Source organism: Amphiprion ocellaris, chromosome 21, assembly GCF_022539595.1.
Source record: "Amphiprion ocellaris isolate individual 3 ecotype Okinawa chromosome 21, ASM2253959v1, whole genome shotgun sequence".
Classification (NCBI taxonomy): Eukaryota; Metazoa; Chordata; class Actinopteri; family Pomacentridae; genus Amphiprion; species Amphiprion ocellaris.
The window spans coordinates 20,451,273-20,467,839 of record NC_072786.1 but is presented as its reverse complement, the minus strand read 5'-3'; the positions used below and the strand labels follow the sequence as shown (position 1 = coordinate 20,467,839).

The following is a 16,567-nucleotide window of genomic DNA, read 5'->3' as shown; positions in this document are numbered from 1 at the left end:
ACTAGATGTCAGTGTTTTCGCTACTCTGTGAAGCTGCAGAAAACATGAACTGCTGCCTGGGAGACACTGCAGAAAAAAAGCATCTGAGTTTCAGACTCTCCAGTACCCATGAGTTTTATAGCCCCAAGCGTCATGGTCTGATTAAAGGACATTACCTTTAATCTTATGAGCTGCAAACTGCTGAGCTTTTCTTCTCTTTGGAGGCGCTCTCCTATCAGACAGCGCGCCATCTCTCACTACTTGTATGTTTAACTGAAATAATCCAACCTTATATGTTCTCAGTTAAATCGACTAAAACTATGTGACAAAAGCAAAATAAGCACAAATACAAGCAAACGCTAATTCAGCTGTTTTAATCTCAAGCTTACAACAACTGTTTATATTACTAATTCATTGCAACCTGCATTTAAGGGCCTTATGAGGAGCAAGGGCTGGTTTACCAGAACTCCAGATCATACAAAGCTTTAGGGACTTCCCTGGTTTAAAGATTCTCCTACATCACAAGCTGTAGCTAAATCACTTTGTCTATGATTGTCCAACATGTCGGACTAGTGTAGACAAAGAGCCAACAATGTGGTACTCTTAAGCACCGCACGCTGAAAAGAGTTGACTGCAGCTGTACACCTACAGTCCGAGCAATTAAAGACGGAGAATCCCAGAGTGCTTTGTGGAGATGTCAGTGACAGGCAGCATTGTTCCAGCCAAGCATGCTACAACAATGTTTCTTCCAAAATCATTTCTGTACAGCCGCTGTACCATTACACCATGCATCACTTCACATTGTGTTTTCGCTGTTTTATATGTTCTGTTTACTACCGTGACCATGTATGAGTGAGAAAATGGCTTGAACTAATATCACAGACTGCTGAAAGCATATCAGTTTTTTTCTCTTTTTCTTTCATAAAAAAAATACATTAGTCAGTAATTATCCTAACCTACACTACTCCAGTGATGACATGACTATATGTCATAACCAATATAAGCTTCATGTCTAATTGTTAAGTAAAAATCTTAATTCTCTAATTCAGGGAAAGGGCTGGTATGACTTACACTAAATCCATCTATGTGTCACATCAGTCCTTTTGAATCCTTAGCAGCACAGTGGCTCAGTAATAGGCACTGGTGCCTCACAGTAAGGAGGTTCTGGGTCGAGCCAGGGCCAAGGACGTTCTATGTGGAGTTTGCATGTCCTCCTGGCTTCTCCTGCCATCAAAAACATGCAAAAACAAGTTAATTCTCCAAGGCAAAGGCTTAGAGCTGGAGTTGGTTCCTGGTCACTGCATGGTTGTTGACATATTTGCTTATTGGGATGAATAAATGATCATTGAAATGAATTTGAGGACCAGTATTGTTTTAGTCACGCATGCGAGGAATAGTCTATATATTATTATTATCACTATAACACAGCAGTGATGCGGAAATTCTGATGATTTGAAAAAATATTGGTAGATTAATAAGACAAGTTTTGATATTTATTTGGGATGTGTGATGTTAAATTGAGTAGTAAAAAATATTTTTAAACAATTGCTAAATATGCCAATAGATTAACTAACAAATAATCACTACAATAACAGATAAAACATAATTAAGTGTATCCTCAGACTATGTTATACTCACATGTAGAGGTCCATTTCTCTCAGTAGGTCTGGTCATACATACCTAGGCATCAGCTAACATGAGTTTTAATTTGATTCATAACATTTGATAGTCGCCAATGTAAGAGTGAAGGAGTTTAGATGAGAGTGTTCCCAACAGGCCTGTTTTGACTTTTGACACAGCAAGGTTTAAATGTCACATTTAGTAGGTAATAGAGGAGTTTTGCCATTGTACATTGGCACACATGCATGTAACGTGTGTTAGGCCATTCCAATGTTTTTAGCCTAAACGTCTGTACAGTACTGGAAAGAAAATGTGTGCCTGTTCCACCACCGTGTTCCAGTCAAGAAAGAGGGACGTAAAACCAGCTCTGAAAAGTGAAGCCAACCTGGAAGTTAAAAAAATCTGCAATCCCACGAAGACTGATGGGCTGGCTGCAAAAAGCTCTGACTTCATAAACCCCAACTCAACACAGCAAAAACGAAATCATGAAAGACTGTTTTTTTTTCATGGTCAAACCCAAAGATCAGGTGGCCAATCTGAAAATTATTCAATACTGAATTTTATATAAAGTTTCAATAAAGTTTGACTCACAGTCTGGTCTGGAATGATTGACAGGTCGTCTGGACAATGCACCCTTGATGCTCATTCACTGTGAACTCAGGTCTCATCCTCGTTAGGATTTATTTCTGATATAACAACTGTAAGTTTGTCACCATTTATCAGCGGAGCAGCTGCACATTTTTCACACAGACTTTTATTGTCCCTTGGCTTATTTTAACCAGTTTTTCACTGTAATTGGGACCTTCAGCTGATTGTACCAGCAGACACTGAAAGTCAGTTTTTTCTTCAGGACGAAATGGCATCATGTGGAACAGGTAACGTGATCTGGAATTAACACACTTCCCTCAGAAGTGTTTTTGTAATGGGTAACTTAGTTGAAAGTGATTTCTCGGACACAGATACAATTTATTATTTTCCATATAAAATAAAATAGGGACTTCTATTTAGTTGACATTTTAGTGATATTCAGTCATTTTTTATTAATAAGTGATTGCTTCCATAATAAATAACTATGCAATTTGTAAAGACATGATCATAATGAACACAAAAAACATTAGTTTTTTTGTTTATTTTTAATAGAAATATATGCAAGATACATCCCATGGAGTCCAAAAGTTCCTCAACTATATATTGACCCGATGAAAGACTGTAATAACGTTATCGATCTGTTTTGATCATCTGTGACCTACAGGAAACAAAGCCAGTAGTTAACTAATACTTGACTTTGACAAACCAGGTTCTTCATCACTGTTAATAACAGTCAGGAAACGTAAGCTGAGATTTACAGAATAACTTTAAAACACGACGTTCGAACATATTTTACCATTAGAGGTGACAGTCTGATGTTAACTTACGAGAGTAAATGGCAGAAGCCGGTAAATGTGGGCGGGTCGAGAGGCCTCGGCTCTCAGTCAGTCTGACCAATCACTGCTCTCCGGCTCCGCCCTCTTACAGTCTCTTTTCGTCATTGGCTCTGGGGAAGCAGCAAAAAGCGAGATCCAATCAGTGCAGCAGAGCGCACGGAGCAGCCAATCAGTGTTCGCCTCAACGCCGCAACCCGGAAGGAGAAAGCTCAACTCCAAAAAGAGCGCCTTCGCTTAAAGTACAGACGTTACTGGAAGACCTACCTCTCTGCAGCACACGGTAAACAAACCAAGTAAAGTCAGTTCATGTTTATACAGCAGTTTGTTTCTCCTGCGAAATAGCGCTGGTGTAACAAGGAACAATAGTTTTTTGTTAGATAGTTCTGTATCGTCTCCTCGTACCAGATCGATATTAAGAGGTACGTCTGCGTTTATAAATCACTAACGAAATGCAAAAAGTTTGGTATCCTTTCATCTAATGATACAGTGTATAATATGCTGACAATGGGTGTGGTAGTTTGACTGAAGAGGATAGATTAAAACTTTAAGTCTGTTACTTGCTTTAGACCTATTTGTGCCTGTTTCACTCATTTTTATGTCGTGAATTCATGACATAATACTGAATCCACAGTGTACACAGCAACAGGATTAATGATCAAATTCTAAAGGCTTCTCAGCTTCTTCTGTGAATGTCAAAGTGAAATATAGATGCAATGTAACTTTACGCACTGTGACGAGTACCAAAGCTGCTTACACTCAGACCAGTGTTTCAGAGCGACTATCTTTATTTGTTTTGGAAATTGCAGATAGTAACCATTATATGACGTTTGCAAGATCTGTCGATTATATCTCAAATTGGTTACTATCTAAGTGGGCTGTCGGACGGCAACCATTTTTTATGGCAATATATACATATACACTACCAGTCAAAAGTTTGGACACACTTTCTCATTCAGTGGTTTTTATTCAATTGTTTTATACACCGTAGTTTAATACTGAAGACATCAAAATTATAAAAGAATAAATATGGAATCATGTTGTAAGCAAAAAGATGTTAATGTTCAGTATTAATCTACAATGTAGAAAATAATACAAATAAATAAAAAGCATCGAATGAGAAGGTGTGACCAAACTTTTGACTGGTAGTATGTGTGTGTATATATATATATATATATATATATATATATATATATATATATATACACATTTTTGTTTCTGTCTCTATTTTAATAATAGATATTTTATTTCAGTTAATCTCATCTGGTGTTTCCTCATTGCATGTGCTTATATATATATATATGTATATATATATATATATATATATATATATATATATATATATAGTAGGATAGTGTTTCCTCAGTTCCACTGTGTTTTAGAGTCTTTTTTGATAACTTTGCTGTGGGGGTGGGAATGGGGTAGGAGTGGAGATTGTTTGTATTGTTTTATTGCATTTTTCATTTGTATTACCTCTAAAGCACGTTCTATTTGCATGAAAACTGCTATAGAAATAAAAGCTGATAGGTAGATTGATGAATAACTAATTAACTATGTAATAGTAATATGGCATCATTGTTGCTTTATTTAGCTGTTTGAATGGTCACAACATAGAGTGGAGATGTAACATGTACATTTTCAGATGTGTCTCGCCTGAAGACATTTATAATGATGCATTTCTTTTTTTCAACATTGAAAGTAACAAAAATAGTTTTACTTTCTCCACTCGTCTTTATTTTTGATTTCTTCATCTTAATATTTTGCATTTTCAGCAAAGTTTGTAGTATAGTGTGTGCCCATATACATGTTGCTGTAAAAATACTGAAAAACTGAATTAAGTTACTATGCTATTACTGTGTAAGCCAGTGTTCAATAGCTTAAGGTTATGTTTACATTTCTTCAAGCATTTTTTATTGGAACACTCATAATTGTTCCTCCTATTGATACGAAGAAATCCAATTTTAACATTATTGCAGTGTAAATGATGGGGGACAAAATACATTTGTCAAATGGAACCGCAAAATCAAATAGGTATCTTTCCACGTTAAAATGCTTTTAGTGCCAAATTCCTGCTATGTCTTACTATCCCTTTGTTGTAGCTTAGCATAGAAACACAAAACATGGAGGCAGAAAGAAGAATTTTCTTTGTGACCAGTATTGGCAAGAGAAACTATTCCAGTGATAGCTCTTTAACTATATATTTTGACATGTTGGTTTTTTAAGGATAGACCTGAAACATTTGACAAATTAAAAAGTCATGTTACAGTGCATAGTCTGTCTGTATTGCTAATTTGGTCTGGTTACTTGTGTTTCTGCAGTGTTTTCCCTGTGGCAGTGACTATGAGTTTCTTCACACGTCCCTTCAGTCCCCTTGGCAGCAGTGTCCAGGAGCAGAGAGACCGCTGGGAAAGAAAACGCAGTCGAACGGCCAGAGAGTTGGTGCAGACAGAACAACGATATTGTCAACAACTGGAACTTGTAACCACTGTATGTACTACAACATCAGGAATGGGAAAAACCTCACTGTGGAAACATTGAGAGACTTTGATTTTTTTTTCACATTACAGTGACAGATCTACTTGTATGTATATTGTGCTTCTATATACATATGGTAGAGATGCCAGTTTTAATCATGATGATTTTAGGTTTACCTGAAGTGTGGAGGTAATCCTCCTTCTTCATTATTTCATTTACTTTGTGTAAGTCACCAGTTCCACTGGCAGCAAAACAGCTGTATGACTGGCTGTATGTATATTTTTGACCCAGCAGATTTGTCATATTTTCAGAAGAAATATAACATGAACCAAAATATATGATTGCTTTTTGTATTTCAATGATTCCATCTCAGAAAATTAAGTGCTATAGGAGTCAATGGAAACTTCAGACTGCCGTGAGAAGCATGATCTTTGCAACTGCATCTAAACTTTTGTTCACAACTGTATGACTGTCACAGTTAGGTAAATTGCTAAAATCACAGACAGACAGGGAATGTGGGTTCGGATGGCAAAAAGAATCAACCTGGGGACTCAGCTGCTGAGGGGCTTTTCCCATGTGGTATCCACCCCAACACTTATTGGCTTACCTTGTTCCCATTCCATTCTGCCCACACATGTGAACCACATGCTGACGTAACACAATGCAGTGATCTCTGATCAAATGGCAATTATGACAAAGATATAGGCTTCTATTTAACACGGTACTGGTGCATGGTGGTGGAGTGGTTAGCACTGTCGCCTCACAGCTTGAATGTGCTGGGTTGCATGTTCTCCCTGTGCATGTGTGCATTTTCTCTGGGTTCGCCAGCTTCCTCCCACAAACCAAAAACATGCTGAGGTCAATTGGCAACTCTAAATTGTCCGTAAGTGTGAATGTGAGTGTGATTGTTTGTTTCTATATGTAGTCCTGTGATAGAATGGTGACCTGTCCATGGTGTCCCGTCTTCACCGTAAGTCAGCTGGGATAGACTCCAACCCCCCACAACCCTACAGAGGATTAAGCAATGTATAGGTGATGGATGGACGGATGGATGGACGGATGGGTAGATTAACATGGTACCTTCTCAACCACAGATATCTCATTACATTTTTGTGAAAGATAAAATTATGTTTCAAGTAAAATTTCATTCATTTACCAGTAAGGTGTCAGGATTTGGCAGGATAATTGATCAACCATTTTATATTTTGAAATTGTGGATATATATTGGAGGACTGTGATGCAGTGTCAAGAAAAATTGAATACCTTCTCAGTCTTTACAAGTTGGGTTAGGTTGGGAAAAACAGCTAAATCCGCTAGATGCACCTTTTATTCAGCTGAGTAAGCTGTGAAGATTAAGTTTAGGGTTTTTTAAAATATGGCTTTGGCAATTTTTGCTTTTATTGGACAATAATGACAAGATCACCAGGAAAAAGTGTCATGAAATGCTTCTATAAGATATATGCTGTAATCACTCAACTACCATGTTGCTTTAAGAGCTAAGGTTAGTTTGAAGTTTGCGTTTGCAAGATTGAACAAGTCTATTGGATACTTAAACTCCTTCACTTAGGGAAGCACTCACACTCGACCTGGAGGGAGATGTCCACTGTGTCCTGGCAGAGACTCTGAAGCGCTGACTCTCACCCCTGTCATGTCACTCTCCAGATCATCTCTAAAGCTCAGAGGGGTTAGTTCTGTTAGACAACTGTGATGACTGTCTGGGCAGTTGCAACTCATGGGAATACCCATGAGTTGTAACTGTAAAGTAAGTTTGTTACAGAACTAAACAGGAATTAATCAAAGAATACATAGAAAATGCTACAAAACCAAGAAAGGTGATAGCTAGGGCAGAGAGAGGAGCAGACTTCCACCACCATACATTGTGACGCCACATCAGCTGGGCTCTGTGGTAGAGCTCTACTGCCAAAGAAGTGATGTTTCACTTTCCTCAGACCAGTCTAGAAAACTATGGATTGGCACGCCAAGCCCCTTGCCTCTGTCTGGCTCCCAGTTTCCAAAGCACTTGCCCCCAGTGCTTAACGCTGCAGGCAGTATGCCCACGAAGTGAAACATTCATGTTGCTTTTTGAAGGCGCTGCCCATGGGCAAAGCCACCAGACATTCACCAGTGAGCTCCCCATCTCTGTACTGGGAGGGAACTAATGCTGTTTCCACAATAAAAGTGTTCTGTGAATGCAGTCAAAATTTCCATTCCAAACCTTCTGTGAAAAAAAGCGCTCAACATACTGGCAACATGCAGACAATACTGTACAGTATGTTAAACTGCTTGGTTAAAAGTTGTGCACTCCTATAATACAGTACATATTAACACATTCAATGTAGCATTTATGGTCTTCTTCCCTGTGGAGAGAACAGACTTTTCCACCCACTGCTGCATCCTAATTTCTACACAATTACTCACCCTCCACCAGTTCACTCCAATTAGGAGTCATTTAAGGCCTAATGCACATTCAATTTGCTAATCCTATTTTCGCTTCAAATGACTTGAGACCAGCACAGCTGTCGTTTTATTGTGAGTGTCATGGTACAACAACGTCCCTCTGTATTTTTGCGTGGTATTAGCGATGCAGATATACAGTACCATATGTATAAAGTATTACTGATATGTTAATAGAATCTTGGCTGTAGGGCAAAAAACTCCCAACTTCAAAGTCTCTCCTGTTAAATGATAAGGGTTTTATATATTGTGAGCTGTCAGATGTTAGTATTACATTTGCTCTCTGTGTTTGAGGACAATTGAAATCCGAGCAGTGAATGCACCTCATTAAAAATCATTCCCATTAATTTAAGATATCTAGTCAGGAACATGTCAGTTCCCAATTATTAGTACAAATGATGAGAAAATAATGTCCCTTTGTCTTCCTCTGCGTTGTTGTTTCTGCACAGTTTTTTGTGGAGATCTTGAAGGCCAAAGGAACCCTCAGGCGGGACACCAGAGAAAGCATCTTTGGTTCAATTAAAGCCATTCATTCAGCAAACCAGTAAGTATGAATAATTTAAAGAATATGTTGGCATTGGGGTTGGTAGTCAGACATCATTAAGAGGGTAAGGATTAGTGGTGTGTCTCTTTGATAAGTATGTAGTCTAGCTGAAGTTGTAGTTTACCAAAGCATAGTCCTTATCTTCATCATTACCAGGAGTCAGGGTTGTTGTGTCTTCTGAGGAAGACACATTTCTGAATGTCAAGTGTAATTAGTAAAAGGTAATATCAATAATGAAGAACATTATTGTTATCATAGAAAATTTATGAAATCTCCAGGCCTACATGACCTCCTGAGTTCTAGAGCAGGGTAAAGTCAGGGCTTCCAGAAACTGATTTGACCATGTCTACATGTGACTTTGATCCAGAAGTCTATGTACTCTAAAACTGAAAACCCCCATGTACACTTGAAAGACTTGAACACGTTTGGTCACATAAATGAAAAGGTTGATGTTTGATATTAATATATGTCTGTGTGTGGAGGCAAAGAACAAAAACAAACACAGCTTTTACAAAAGATGATATTTTTGTTTCTAAGTAGTGCGTTTTAAACTTTGATTGCAGATGTATTAATGAAAACAATCTTTAGTACAGTGGTTCGTAACCTTGTTGGAGGTACTGAACCCCACCAGTTTCATATGCGCATTCACCGAACCCTTCTTTATTGAAAAATAAAATATAATTTTTTTCAAATTCAAGTCATAGTTATATGTTTTACTGGTGCACAAAATGAACCGTGCATTAACATCACTTGTGTTCTTGTATTCCCCATCTCCATGCAGCTTAAGGAAGTGTTCCTTTAGTTTTGCCGGTGCTAGACTAGAATTGCTTAACTTGGCATTGCAAATCATGCAGATAGGACGCTGACTCCCATCACGTTCCGTTATACATGTGAATCCATGTTGTACGTATTCGTCCGACCACTTTCTTTTTTTGCTCAACATAGTTAGTATGGATTAAAATATTAAGAAAGAAATCACACGACGTACCATCACGACAGTCACAAGTCGATTACTGAGCGCAACAAATTCCCTGCAGCACAGATTGGCCAAGCAATGTAGCGTGATCACCTGCAGCCAGTGATGGCCAGGCAGGGCGTGTCCTCACGAATCATATGAGTCGGCTGTGTGTCTTGACCTCCATCGAACCCCTGAGACTGACTCACCGAACCCCTAGGGTTCGATCGAACCCAGGTTAAGAACCACTGCTTTAGTATCTTCATTGAATTATAGTCTTGGTCATGCAGAAAATGCCTTTAAAGCATATTTTCTCATCCATGGCTAAAAGGATGGATCCACTATAATGTTTAGTTAGTAAATTATATGCTGACTGCCTTAATTCTACAATCAATGGATTGTGAATCAGTATGTAATGCCCACTGCAACATCAGTTGCCTAAAAATGATATTGCCTGCGCCTTTGCGTCCTCAAACTGTAAGGCCACATCACTCAGACAAGGACTCAGACAGATGACTAACTATAAACCAAAAGCCCTCGGTCCATTAATGACCTGTGCCTGGTCAACGACTTGCCTGTCACTTTGAAAGAGAATGGGACAGTCCCGAACCCACCCCCAGCGACTTCAACCATCAGCTCCATCCCATCATCTTCACCTCCCCTGAGGTATCATTAGGGGCCTGGGCTCCTCTACAACATCACACCTCATAACTCCCATCCTCCACCACCACAGAGACACCTATCACCAATCCTGCAGAGAGACGTCAACGGACAAAGCAGCAGGGCCGGATTCTGTCTCTCCATTCACCTGGAAGCACTGCGCTGATCAGCTGTCTTCAGTGTTTACTGATATTTTCAACACCTCTCTGGAGACTTATTCCATCTCAAATCCATCGCTGGCCCACTCCTGGACATCCTGCTGTTCGACTACAGAGCCAACAGGTCTGTCGACGATGCTGTCATCATAGCTCTAAACCCCATCCTTTAGCATCTGGACTCTGCATGAACCTACGCCAATGTCCTTTTTGTGGATTTCAGCTCAGCTTTTAATACAGTCATCCCGACTCTGTTGCAGGACAAGCTCTCCCGTCTGCATATGCATGACTCAACCTCCGGCACTTCTTGTCTGACACGAGGCAACAGGTAAAATTGGGAAAACATGTTTCAGACTCCTGAACCATCAACACTGGATCATCACAAGACTGCACCCTTTCACCTATGCTCTTCTCCATGTACACCAACAGCTGCACCTCCAATCACCAGTCTGTCTAGCTCCTGAAGTTCGCAGATGGTACCACCCTCATCTATGATGGGGATGAGTCTGCCTACAGATGGGAGACTGACCATCTGGTTATCTGGTGCAGTCAGAACAGTTTGGAGCTCAACGCCCTAGAAACAGTGAAGATGACCGTAGACTTCAGGAAGGACCCAGCCCAACTCACCCACATCATCCTGTGTGACTCCCCAGTCCACACTGTGGAGCACTGCCACTTCCTGGGCACTATCATCACCCAGGACGTCAAGTGGGAGCTGAACATCAGCTCCCTCATCAGGAAGGCTCAGCAGAGGATGTACTTTCTGAGGCAGCTGAAGAAGTTCAACCTGCCAAAGACGTTGATGGTTCACTTCTAAACCTCCATCACTGAGTCTGTCATTGAGTCCATCCTCACCTCCTCCATCACCATCTGGTATGCTGCTGCCACTGCCAAGGATAAGTCTAGACTGCAGCATATCTCCACTCAGCTGAAAAGTCTGTCATCTTTCAGCCCTCCATTCCAATTGCAGGGCCTTAAAGTGAGCTGTGAAGATTGTGGCCAACCCCTCCTACCCTGGACATAAACTGTTTGAGCCCCTCTCCTCTGGCCGTAGGTTGCGGTCCATCAGGACCAGAACCTCATACCACAGAAACAGTTTTTTCCTATAGCAGTGGACCTCTTCAACAAGGCCAGAGATGCCCCTAGTGACACTGCCCCTCTCCCCCCACTATAGACATTGACTTTATGCGTTACATTATTGCACAGATTTTAAACAGGATTATTATGATTGTAATTTAAAAATTTTTTTTTACTCGTGACCATCCTGACCAACTGTCCCTCAGCATCAGATGATAGTTGGCTGTCTGATTGTGGCAGTGACACAACTGTGCCATGCACTTTATACTCACAAGTAATTGCATGGACGATTTTGGGATCTGTAGCAGCTTTGGCTCCCTGGGACTTCTCTGTCTTGTTTAAGTGAATGATTTCCTTATTAGATATGTGCTGAGCTCCTTGGACTTTTTTAGTGTAGCATTTGTGGATAAGTCTAATGAGTGTATCAAATGAGCCCTATTTAAAATGACTCAGAGAAGTCACCAGCTGTAGTCATTTGACCAGAAGTTAAGAGGCTATTTTGATAAGAAAATTTGATAAACACAGCTTTCTTTATCATATTTCCAGAGGACTTGTAACTAATCTATGACAGGACCAGCATGCATCATTGCTTTTTGTGATGAAGATGCTTGTGTTTCAATGATATTGTCATAGAATGTTAAAAGTTACTGGAGTCATTGGGAACTCAAGACCTCCATGATATAAACTGTCTTTTCAAGTGTATGTAAACTTTTTTCCACTATGTCTGTTTTACAGTACCAGTCAAAAGTTTGGATGCACCTTCTCAATCAATTATTTTTTTCTTTATTTGAATTATTTTCTACATTGCAGATTAATACAGACGACAAACTATGAAAGAATACATATGGAATTATGATGGAAACAAAAAAGTGTTCAACAAACCAGAACATGTTCTATATTTTAGATTCTTTAAAGTATCCCCCTTTTGGTTTGATGACAGTGTTGCACAATCTTGGCATTCTCTCAATCAGCTTCATGAGGTAGTCACCTGAAAATGGTTTTCAATTAACAGGTGTGTCTTGTCAAAAGTCAGTTTGTGGAATTACTTGCCCTATTAATGTGTCTGAGACCATCAGTTGTGTTGTGCAGAGGTAGGGTAAGTACACAGTGGATAGCCTATTTGACTACTAATGTAATCCAGGAAAGGAAGACCAAGAGTCACCTCTGCTGCTGAGGATAAATTCATCCAAGTCACCAGCCTCAGAAACTACAAATTAGCAGCTCCTCAAATTAGAGCTCACAGTAGCAGTTCTAGTAGCAGACACATCTCTACATCAACTGTTCAGAGGAGACTGACCAATCAGGCCTTTATGGTCAAAGTACTGCAAACAAGCCACTACTGAGTTTGAACAAGAAGAAGAAGAGAATTGTTTGGGCCAAGAAACACAAGGAATGGACATTAGACCAGTGGAAATGTGTGCTTTGGTCTGATGAGTCCAAATTTGAGATCTTTGGTTTCACCTGCCGTGTCTTTGTGCGACGCAGAAAAGGTGAACAGATGGTCTCTACATGCATGGTTCCCACCATGAAACATGGAGGAGGAGGTGTGATGGTGTGGGGGTGCTTTGCTGGTGACACTGTTGTGGATTTATTCAAAATTGAAGACACACTGAACCAGCATGGCTACCACAGCATCCTGCAGTGACATGACATCCCATCCAGTTTGCGCTTACTGGGACTATCATTTGTTTTTCAACAAGACAGTGACCCCAAGGACTATTTGTCCAAGAAGGAGAGTGATAGAGTGCTGCGTCAGATGACCTGGCCTCCACAGTCACCTGACCTGAACCCAATCCAGATGGTTTGCTCAGCACCTCTGGGAACTCCTTCAAGACTGTTGGAAAACTATTCCAGGCGACTACCTCATGAAGCTGATTGAGAGACTGCTAAGAGTGTGCAAAGCTGTCATCAAAGCAAAAGGGGCTACTTTGAAGAATCTAAAATATAGAATATATTCTGATTTGTTTAACATAATTCTATATGTTTTTTCATAGTTCTGATGTCTTCACTAAAAGGTGTTGTAGGAAATAATGCAAATAAATAAAAGCCATTGAATAAAAGAGTGTGTCCAAACCTTTCACTGGTACTGCATGTAAACTTTTGTATACAATGTCTGTATTAAAGCAACAGCATGGATGCCAGGACCCAAGGTTTCCCAGCAGAACTTTGCATTGTAGGAAGACGACTAATGTTATGCACATCACTTGTGAGCAGGGATGACAATTTTAAACAACTTTCCCAGTGGCTGGTCGACAGCATTATTAATCAACAACTGATTAATCTTAAATGTGAATGAAATACAACATGCAGGGCCTGTTGAGTGTTCTCATTTATGGATGACATTTTCCCATCTCAGGTGGTTTGGTTACACCAGCCAACTCAAGTGAGTGCTGGCTATCAGGTACTGATCCCAGTAGAAGTCCCTGTCAACGGTGCCCCGTTGCTCGCTAAAGTACCACAGTGCTCTCTGCTTACTAGTACGGAGCTGCCCATAGTGTGAATGACTGCCTCCTTGGATCACTGTAGTATTAAACACAAATGAAAAGGTAGGAGGCTCCAGCTGGTGGCACAACCAGATAATATAGCTAATCTACAAAGCATTTTATGACATGCATGTCCTTTGTCTTATACCTTATTGGGAAATATATTTTTAATTGGTTAATTGTTAAATGGCAATATTAGATGACCATTAAAGGGTAAGTGAAGCACTTCAACTCCCTTCTAGCCAGTGGTATTATTGTTGTGACTGATCTGATCAGCTTTTTAATTGTCTATCCACCATCTTACACACTTGTTTGCTTAAGACAACAGTAGTGTAGAGCTCAGCCTCCAGATTTGATCAGCTCATCAGTTTAGCAGTCTACAGGTTAAACATAATCTTATGGACAAAGCATTCACACTTCAACATCAGACTGCACAGCGTGGAAAGCTGTGAAGTAAGTGATTTTGGATACCTTTGATTGTAAATTCCATTTCTAGACTAAGTAATGAGTGGTGTGGATTCCCCAGGGGTTCTCATCTTCAGCAGACTGGCAGCCGTTTTTGTTGAGAGTGCTACAATGAAGATTGAAGTATGAATTACACAGTGTAGTGTATTGGATAAATGGTTCACAGTTCCCATACATCTTCATTATGAGCCCCTTATTGAATCAGTGGTTGAAATATAATGACAAGCTCTCCATTTTAAAATGGTCCATGGAGAGACAATGTGTTAGTGCTTGACTGACTTATCACTACTAAGAGACTGAATAGATTTTCCTATATTCTTTTCACTGTCTGCCTGTAATAATGCTTAGAGTAACTGATAATAACAGTTGTGATAAATACTTGTCATAGATAGATGTGCTTATGATTTACTAAAGCATCACACATGAAACATCAAACATTATGTTATACTGAATGTAATAATTCACTAAACAAGCTCACGTAATTAAGGTACATATTCTAAAAGGCTGACCGCACCACCTGCCTTCAAGTGCACTATTGCAGTCAAATGAAGGGCTAGGCATGGCCTGAATTTCTCTGGTCAGATATTAAACTGTTTTCGTATTCTCTGATCAAACTATTTCTGGTTTAAATCTAAATTTTTTCCAATTGTAGAATTTTAAAATATTTTTATTTTTTATTCTAAAGTAAGAAACGACAAAATTAACATCCAACTTTTGCCAATTTTAGATTATTAAAAAAAACTTCTTGTTTGACTACTTGTATTTAAACATGGTTTTACTTTTGAGAACTTTGTATCTTTCTGTTAAAAGACAAAATGTATAACATTGATTTTACTTTGGATACTAAACCAAAGACATGTAAGACAAAATAGAGTGTGCAAATCATGAACCTTTCTTTTTTAAAGTTACTTTTTGGCCTTTTTGGCTTTATTAGATAGGGACAGTGAAGATGCAGACAGGAAAGTAAGGGGAAGAGTGGGGGAATCAAACCCAGGCCACTGCGTGGGGGACTAGCCCCTGTTGATGGGTCACCTGCTCAACCAGTTGAGCTATCCGGGCGCCCCAAATCATGTATCCATTTGTTGATATATTCATTTATGACAAAGGTACTTTAATCGTATTATGATTACAGGGAGTGCCATGTAGTAACATGTTACAGTAATGTGATAACTTTTTAATTTTTTTTAACAAGTAGTGTAGTGTTTTTTTTCAGAGGTGGAGTGTGCATGAAACTGCAGCTTTGCTGTGAGGATAGGACTTCTGGAGATCTGGACTTAACCATTAGACTTCGTGTGAACTCACCAGGTCTAATGGTAAGTTAGGTGTAGATGGTCAACAAATGCTTCCAAACTGTGGGCTGGCGGCTTATTAAAGCACAGGGTCTGAGTCTTTCTCTCAGTTTTTTTGTTCAGGCTTGAGAGGTGGTTAAAGGATCCATTGAGGGACAAGGACTCTGTAGGACTCATTGAGTAATTAGCAAACAAACATAGTTACTTTTTTGACAATTAATGTATCCTAGGTAATTGATTAAATTATTCATGTGACTTACTCACGTGCTCAAACCTAGTGGGCACAGTACAGGTCCAAGATTTTGGAAGCTCAATGACATACAGTGGTGGAAAAAAGTTTTTGGACGCCCTTAAAACTTTACACAATCTCAAATATTATGAAATATTTGTGGAGAAATCTTTTTTTGTGTTTCAAAAGGTGTGGCTGCATTAGACAGGCACAAACAAATACAAATTATTTTTTTGGGTTTATTGTTTAGAAGAAAACCTAACAAAACTAAACTCTTGACAGTTTCAATATGTCAGTTCTCAACATTGTTGGTATCAAAGTCAACAAATAACAGAGAATGTGTTCAAAACTGAACAAAATAACAAATATTGCATGGGTACCACGGTGCCCTCCTGCAGTGCAGGTGGAAAATATGAATACTGCTGTTAGGAACATTAACAGAAAAATGACCTATATCTGAAAGGGGCTTGAATAACAGAATGCTGTCACTTCAACAGATTGATGAACCCAGCAATATTCCATGTCCCATGTCTGAAAGGGGTTAAAGGGGTGTTATTAACCAAGACTATTAAGATGATTTTTGCACTGATGTTTATAATGGGAGCAGAAACTTTTTGTGAGAGCAGTGCTTGTCATCTCTGCACAGCCTGATAGTTCTCCGCTAGTGATTCACATGGGTCAGCGTGTGCACAGTCGAGGCATATTCATCTGATAATCCTGTCTTTACTTAACTCCAGAGCGCAGTAGGAATGGTAGTAATA

General features: G+C 39.4%; 1 protein-coding gene across 4 annotated transcripts in view; it reads left to right on the top strand.

The window, feature by feature from the left end:
• The first annotated feature begins 3,232 nt into the window (after positions 1-3,232).
• Positions 3,233-16,567, top strand: part of arhgef39 (Rho guanine nucleotide exchange factor (GEF) 39) — a 71,460-nt gene continuing 58,125 nt past the window's right edge. Inside the window, exons 1-3 of one of the 4 annotated variants that reach the window (XM_035941837.2) lie at positions 3,233-3,303; positions 5,339-5,507; positions 8,399-8,493. In XM_035941837.2, coding sequence (XP_035797730.1) covers positions 5,361-5,507; positions 8,399-8,493 — 242 coding nt within the window. In that variant the 5' untranslated portion in view covers positions 3,233-3,303; positions 5,339-5,360. Of the gene's footprint in view, positions 3,443-5,338; positions 5,508-8,398; positions 8,494-16,567 lie in introns of all 4 variants that reach the window. The other 3 variants (XM_055006272.1, XM_035941836.2, XM_023295886.3) reach the window with 3 other exon arrangements.